Here is an 8,354-nt window from a genome sequence, read left to right as displayed (position 1 = left end):
ATTCTGTGCTAGCCGCAGAGACGCCGGACTAAGAGAGAGTCACTAGGCCAACACAAACCTCACCCCATCCACACCAAGCTTCTCGATGCTTTTCATGTGTGGTCACCAGCCCTGAGGCTGACTCTCAGGGACGCAGAATGGTGCTGGGGCTCTGGGACTCAGCCCCCACCGCCCCCACCCCCACCTGAGCTTCTGAACTTGGGGGCCAGCCCCACAGTGGGCAAGACAGGCCTTATCCTGAGAAGTCCCTAGGGGCCTGGGAGGACGACCTTGGCCAAGGCGTTGCTCTAGTGGGAAGAACCCACCCACTCCCCCCACCCCCCATACAGAAAGATCAATTGGATAGAGAGGAATTCGTGACTCTGAGTAGAACAAAGTGAACATTTAATGCCACCATAGTTTGATTCTTTTTAAACACCAGATTCTTTTTTGACAACGTTTTACACCTCATATGCCACAAAAAGTCAGAGATCGTAGCCAGCTAACAATGTCTTCACACTGGAAATGGCACACAGCTTAATGGATTCATGTCACCAGTTTGTGACAACTATAACCACCTCTTCCAGACTGTTCTCCAGGTACACCCTGCTTATATTTATCATGACCAAGCCAACAGCTAACTTTGACCTAGCTACGTCAAGGCCCATACACAAAACCCAGCCTGTATGCAAATAGGCTGTTGGCACCTGCCCAAGTACAGAATAGTTGAATTTCTGACTTTAACATATGAACTTTATTAAAAAATTGTAACAGCAAACACTTGTAAGCTAAGAACTTAATTTTTAAAATGGCACCAATCTTTTATTCAGTTAAACAGTGAATTTAAAATAACAATGACATTGAATACTACCACTGAATTTTAAAACAGGATTTTGTGAACTCGTTTGTGAATCGCTGTTTCCGACACAATAAACGCACTTGAGCAGGACTGTCCTCCAATTCTCAAATGGGCCCATTTCTACAGATAAGCATATTTATATATACATACATACAAGACTAGAGCTGAAGAAACCACAAAGATGATTTAGCACAATGTCCTCACTTTACAGATTAGAAAACTGAGTTCCAGAGAAGTTAGGGAATATATCCAAGGCCATAGGACTATGGTCACAACTGGAATTAGAACTCAGGTTTTCTGTCCTATGCAACTCCACCATGTCACATACCTCCTGTACACATGCATCCATATACGCCCCCATGCACACACGTGTCAGTACACAGGTGTGACGTGTGTTCACCTATACACACACCTGGTGCCGCGGCACCTCATGGGAAGAGTCCAAGATGCTGGACTCAAGTCCCAGTTCTGTTATAAAACGACTCTGTGAACTTGGGCCAATCATTGACTATTGACGTCAGCTTCTCCATCTATAATTCATTATCCCCAGCTCCTGTACAGAGCTTAAATTTCTTCAAAGCACTTCCCATCGATTATACCATTTTCTCTTTACACTATTCCCAGAGGGGCAGCTGTCTTGACCCCCAAACTGCCATTGGGGAGCCTGAGGCCCAGCAAAGTGAAGTGACTTGCCCAAGGTTGCATAGCGAGTGAGGACCCAGGCCTGCACCCCGATTTCCTTACTCCGAGCTCAAGGCTTTTTCTCCTACGTTTAGCTGCCTCTCAAATGAGACTACTGATGCCAGCCCCTCCCTGCCTCTCAGGGATCCAGCGAGGAGACAAGATGCCTTAAGTATTATGGGTTGTAAGACTCACTAAAGTGCTTTGGTTTCTCCACAAAAACAGCTACTATATATATATCTCCCAGGTGAGGAACTCGACTTGCTTCTCCAAACCCCCTTCTGTAGCACTGGGCGTGGGTGGGTGGGGGATCTTAGGGAAATGTAGGAACCTAGTACTGTCTGCACTTTTCTCAGAAATTTCATGTTGAACCAGCAGAAGAGGCCGGATCCCCTTCCATCCAGGCGTGCGGAAGCTGATTTCCAAGCCCATCATCATCAAATTCAAAATGAAGGGATCTTTTCCCCTTTAGCCACTTACTATAGAAACAGCTTAGATTTTGAACTTGCAGGATTGGACCCTAATCCCTGTTCTCCTGATTTATTTATCTTTCCTCCCCTCCCCCTGCCCACATCTCCACTAACACACCTCGCCAGAGGGAGGGGACAAGAACAGCCACAGGCCGATCCACCAAGCCTCGCTGCATAGTGCTGGTTAGCATTTCTAACCATGATGTATAAATAAATTATAAAACACAAGCGACGCTATGAGACAACATCCTGAGTTGACACATAAATGAGAACTTCTTCATAAATTGAATATGACAATGTAGGATGTTGGTTAGCAGGATGGGGAATGCAGCAATGAGCCTTTTTAATTTTGAAGGTAATTTCAGTGTCTACATCGAATAGATGTGTGAGTGCCAGAATTTCAACACTAACGCTACACACGTGGACATTGGGAACAACTATGTTTAGAGAATATTAATTGTATGCAGTGAAGGCTTCACACCACCTGAGGCACCACTCTGCACCCAATATTATGACATCATCTCGGTTCTGAGTAGGCCCACCCCAAAGCAGAATGTGTGTGTTTACGGATGGGTAAACTAGCTTCTAAGAATTTTCATAAAACCTTTTTGAGAAGATGAGCTTGAGTTACAAGAGCTTCTCCTGGATTGGAATTATGCTTTTATCTGGAAATAATGAACAGTTTGTCATAAAAAATAATATGTATTTTTGTCAGAAAGATTACGAAGTGACACAGTTTATGAGCTTTTACCCACAAATGTTGACAGATATTTGCTGGAGGAGGAGAAAGAGATATTGCAATCCAAAGGAACACTAAATTTCTACCACCTGTCCCTCCTTCCCCCGAAAAGATTGTGCTGGCAGTGACATTTGGCCCAGAAAAAGTGGGCTGCACTGGCCTTTCTTGGGGCAGTCACGTCTCATGTATGCAGTGTTGAAGAGCACCCCTCTGCTGTGGAAGGCTGGGCCGCACTGCCAGGCAGCAGCAGGCAGGCTCCAGGGACGGTGGGAATGGACGTTTACTCAGCATCAGCTAGTTGTGAACAGGACTCTCAATGTGTCCTGTTTCAGGGTTTCAAATACATTGCCTCTAAAATGAGGAAATCTTTAGTATATGCTCAAAGAGCAGACTAATACTCCAGTGGGAGAGAACAATGAGTAAATCTGTCAGTTCTTCTGGTTCCAATTTTGAAGTTAACTCATCTTTAGTCATTTCTTTTACAGCCTAAAATCGTTTTTGGAATAAGGAACTTAAAAACATTCACTCCATCGTCAGTTTGGAAGCCCCAATTACAGATCAGCAGTGGCCGATGACTGGGCAACTGTGTGTAGGACCAGGCTGACAAATGGATGGGCTCTTGCCTTCAGTCCCAAGAAGCCCAGGTCAGACAGCTGCTTGCACAGAGTAACACCTGGGATAAAGGCTAATGGATTAACTCAAATGCAGGAGCAGCATTAGAACCTGACGCCTGAAGAAGGGCTTCTTGCTCAACACGAACGGAAATCTGAGAACCAGCACAAGAAGAAGTATATGTGTGCGTCACACTTTTTGAACCACCACCCTGGATGGTATTTGTGGCCACATGAAGTCACTGCCACCTTCCAGGAACACAGACTTCAAGCTTAAGGCTAATTGATCACAAACTGGGCTGGATTCCTGCCTGGCCAGTTCCCCATGCTGGGCTGCATGGCTGTTTATTCCAGCTTCTATCCCCTCCTCAGCTTGGCGTCCCCTGTACATCCCACCTGTGTCAACACAGGGCCAACCTCGGCATTTGCACCTCTAGTTCCCCATCTTCAGAATAGCAGTTGGAGATAAAACAACAGACGAGGTGTTCCGACTTCAAACCCAGAAGAGATGAAAGTTAGCGACAACTTCCCCCCCGGTGATGTAGAGGGGAATTCAAGGACAAGAAGATCAAAGGTTGCAGCTCCCAGGTGGGGACTGAAAGCCCGGGATAAAGCAAACTCGCTCCTTCACAGCAGGAAAACACCATCATGAAATGCAATATGGATTTACTCCCGGGGAAACAATATCACTTTCCCTTTTTTCGATCTGAGTTTTGTTCTGCTGCTTCCTCACACTAAACTATTTGGAGAGGGAGCAGATTTCAGACAAGGAATTAAGGCTTCCTGTCTAAATGTTCATTTCAAATCAACATTTTCCTGGTCCTTTCACTTGTGGATAATGAAATGGAAATGGGTTCTTTGACATTCCCTTTGCCTTCTTGGGTTATATCGCTAACACCAAAAAGAGACCTGGAACTACCTCCCATCTGGTCACTGAATGAGGCATTCTTCAGTTATGGGACTGCTTCAGAATGGTTGGCCAGACCTGCTTTCCTCTTTGCCTAAGGATCATCATCTGTAGAGTCAACACCCAGCTAGAACCAGGAACAAGCACGTGATAGCATAAAATTCATGATTTCTCCACATGGGTAATCAATACTTGGTACATTAAGATGTTTTCCGCTTACTTAGGTTAAAAAAAAGGAAAAGCCAGAATGGACAACCTCATGCAAAGTTGTTCTCCAACCCCGTGGCGGAGAGGATCCTGTGAGATGTTCCAGGGTGTGGCATCTGGGGAAGCCAATCTGACTTGGTCAGATAGCTCTTGGTTTCATTCAACCCTTTTGCTATCACATAAAGTTGCTACAAATGTATAAATGGAGGTTTAGGCAGGAGGCCACTCCCCTCGGATGGAGATGTTAAATCTCTGTAGCTGTTTCCACTTAGTGTCACTGCAGGAAAGGCACCAGGGCCCCATCGCTGGCCTGCTGAGGAAGTCAGCTCAGCATGGTGACCTCAGGGCTGGGGGAGATATGCCAGGGGCAAAAGCTAAGTCCACTGCTTACTAATCAAGTGAATTTGTTTCCAACCAAGACTAGAATACTCACCTTTGACAATCCCCAAATTAAAGGCTTTTCATGAAGTGGTATATTTCAAACCAGCAACCCAAAGGGATGCCAAATGGAAAACTCAAACAAACTCAAAAGACTGGCATCCCTTGAAGTCCAGAAGCTTCCATAATGTTGCTATTAAACACACCCATTCACAGCTGTATGGGGCTGACTTCCCAAACAGTTAACGGGCCACCTGTGCCTGTCCTGACCAGTAAAGGTTCGGGTACTGTGAAGCTCGTGGGACTTCGGTTCCTGTTTACTGAGTTCAGCTGAGCGTCGCTGGCTCTTGAGCCACCTGTGCTGGGTAACGTGTCCAGAGGAGCACTGACAAAGAAATGCAAAGGTTCTTTTTCCTTGGGGAGCAGCTGGGGCAGAGGAGTTGGTTAGCGGGCACTGCCTCTCCTGGAAATAGGCTCATGAAGATATGCTGCATGTGAGGGCAAAAACGAACAGAACTCTATAAAACCCTGAGCACCTCCGTCCCCCGGCAGGCTGCAGGGGCCCTGGGAGAGGGCAGTGAGCTGGAGGCAGGAGGACGCCCCTGCTGCTCCACAGCTGTCGTCAGACAATCCCTTGACCACTTGTGCCTTGGGTTTCTATCAGTACAACAGGTCTAACAATCCCTAAGGGAAGTGTGGCAGGGATGAACATCTTAATGTGAGCATGAGGTCCCAAGTTCCCGGGAGCCAAGACCTGTACATCCACATGCATGAAACTCGGTGCTCCGCCTCACCAGGGGTGTGTGGTGTATGACGGGAAGCCTTTCTCTGCCTTCAGGTGCCCAGGTTGAGAGGACAAGTCTGGTCGTCTCTTGGGATGGAGGCTTTGGGACATGGGAGAACTGAAACTTGTTACATTTAAGCAGCACTCTGGACAACAGAAAAGTTGTGCAAGCCCAACATCCTTTCTTGTTCTAGATCAGTACTGTTGGAGTCTGAGCACCTACCAGGCTGAGAAGGTCTCTAAACTGGGAAACCGCCCCTGCACTAATCAACTCGCGAAACTAGAGAACAAAGAAATATGGCTCTGCTGAATTGGTTCAAGCTTTCGATCCAGAGTCTTTGGAATAAAAACGAATATGAAAAATGTCTCGAGGGCCATGAAAACCCTGGATTTGTGGGTAAAGGAACCAGTACGTGCATCAGGACTTGGAGGGGAAACTGTATCTGGAACATACATTCCACCCAAAGGATAAGGAGGGCCCAGGGCAGAAAGGCTCCTTTCCTCCTTTAAAGAGGCAGCCCCTTCTCTCTCGCTCGCTCGAGCTCGCATGCACCTGCTCCGTGATCGACCGTCCCAGTCAACGGCATCCAGCGTCCCCTGCTGCTCCAGCCTTCTTTGGAAACACACTGGCTTGTGCCCATGAAGTCTCTCTGTTCTGTTTGAGTGGCCTTACCAGAAGAACCATAAAAGACAGTCAACATTTATTCATATGCAATACTGACTAGGAAATAGCTCTACAAACACAACTTACTCAGAAACAGCAAGTCAGAAAGAGGCTAAAACACTGAGAGAAAACGAGCTGTAAATACATTTCAAAAACAGGTTTGATTTTTCTTTTTTGTTGGTTTTGTTGTTTTCATCTTGACTAGCACCATCTGTACACAAGAAAGTATGAACATAAACGTTTGGATAATAATAAAGATTTGCAAGGCACTTGATCAGTCATTCTGGGTAATTCGTTGTCTCGTTTTCGCTGTCAACAGCAATCCTGCGTCCACCCGCGCCCTTTCTCACGAAACCGGGAGAAGAGTGAGGTCTCGTCTGCCAGCAGTTCTTATGTACAGACAAGTTCTTTAAAGTTCCTCAAAGTGCTTTTCCAGTCTCTCGGGGCTTCCACTTCCCTTGGGCTTCCCATCCTTTCCTCTTCCCGCGCGTGTCTGGTGTTTGCACCTTTCCTACAGAAAACAAAAAGGAAAATCGCCTTCCCCTCAACACTCACTCCAGACTTGCCACCAACCTTCATCCTCATGCCGTTGTCTCTGAGCGCCGCCAGCACCGAGGGCCCGGGAGCGTGACCGGCCGTGAGTCCCGGGGAGCGAGGGCCGGGCTGGCTTCTTCACCGGCGCCTGGAGGTGATGTCAAAGCAGGTGATCATCATGAGGTGGGCCTTGCAGAAGTTCACACGGTTCTCCAGGCGCTCTGTCACGCACTCCAGCGCTTCCAGATACTCGAGGGAGTCCAGCTCCAGAACTTGCTCCAGGTCGACTGCAAAGAAGGAGAAGCCGATGGAGACACGGAGCCTGCGGGACAGACGGTCTCCCGCCTGCTCCGCCCGGCCCCCGCTGCTGCCCCGGCCCCTGGGCTGGCAGGTCCTGTGTGCCCTCCTGCCCACACGCTGCCTCGCTCAGGCTGAGGATGGAACGCTGTTTACTACTTGAAATTAAACTGGGCCCTTTCGTTCTGATTATAATTTTAGGTCCCTAACCTTTTATTGAGACTCTTCTGAGGGATAAAGTGACATTCAAGCTCTACCCACCTCCACCCATCTCCATCACAGGATCTGAGAAAGACCCTGCCAGCACCGTTATTCTCTATTAACTAAAAATAGAGAAATCCTCAAGCTGAGGTGGGGAGAGTCCCTTCCTTTTTTGGGGGTCTCCCATGAGCGACATTTACACCTCTGCCTACTTATATTAAGTATGCTCCTCTCTGGTTGGTCCCTCACAAGCAGGCTGAGAAGCCTGACCCTGTCTCTTGGCACTTCCTGTACAGTTTCCCGTACTCGCTGGTTGTTCGGGAATTATGACGGCAGTAAAACCCATATTAATAATTAAGATTCCTTGCACTCCAAAGACAAGCTGAGATTTAGGACCCAGATGCCGTCCCTAATGTTCAGGCCTGCAGGGAACACAGTCTGGTTCCTTCAGTTCCTAAAGAGCAGTCATCAGGGGCCATCTCCTCCTGGCCCCGGGCCCCTACTCTGTCCCGTGGTGACAAAAGTGGCAGAGGAGTGGGGCTACCTGGCCCCAGCTCCAGGGCTGCTGTAGGGGCTCCAGCACGAGGAGGAGGGATGGTCCTGAAATCCAAGGCCCAAGACTTGCATTTACTCCTGGGTGGGCAACACCTAACCTCTGCTGGCCCCGGTTCCTTAAAAGGAAAATGAGTCATAACTGCTCTCTGCCTGCCCTGCCTGACTGGAGTTGCCTCGATGAATAAAAGGGAAACGGGACGATGAATGTGGACGTGATCTGAGAACGGTCATGTGCTGTGGAAACATAGAGGATTGTAATGAGGCTGACTTCCTTCTACAGGTGAGATAACTGAGATCCAGGGACGGGAGGCCCTTTGCTCAGGGTTACACAGGGACCAGAGCTGGGAATGAGACCGAGGGCTCCTGAATAACAGGCTCACATTTAAAAACAAAAACAAAAAAATACCCCACCACACCATAACCCCATCAGGCTACACTACTGGACCACCTTGAAAGTGGCATCAGAATAGGAAATAAAAATAAAAATG

At 47.8% G+C, this 8,354-nt stretch overlaps 1 protein-coding gene across 1 annotated transcript in view; it reads right to left on the bottom strand.

Annotated features, from left to right (window-relative positions):
- Positions 1 to 375: 375 nt before the first annotated feature.
- KIF26B (kinesin family member 26B) overlaps positions 376 to 8,354 on the bottom strand; it is a 455,674-nt gene continuing 447,695 nt past the window's right edge. The window contains exon 15 of the mRNA XM_058533562.1: positions 376 to 7,100. Coding sequence (XP_058389545.1) covers positions 6,952 to 7,100 — 149 coding nt within the window. The 3' untranslated portion in view covers positions 376 to 6,951. The remainder of the gene's footprint in view (positions 7,101 to 8,354) is intronic.

Source organism: Diceros bicornis, chromosome 38 (assembly GCF_020826845.1).
Source record: "Diceros bicornis minor isolate mBicDic1 chromosome 38, mDicBic1.mat.cur, whole genome shotgun sequence".
Classification (NCBI taxonomy): Eukaryota; Metazoa; Chordata; class Mammalia; order Perissodactyla; family Rhinocerotidae; genus Diceros; species Diceros bicornis.
The sequence above is the reverse complement of the archived record's forward strand: the minus strand, read 5'-3'. Positions and strand labels throughout refer to the sequence as shown.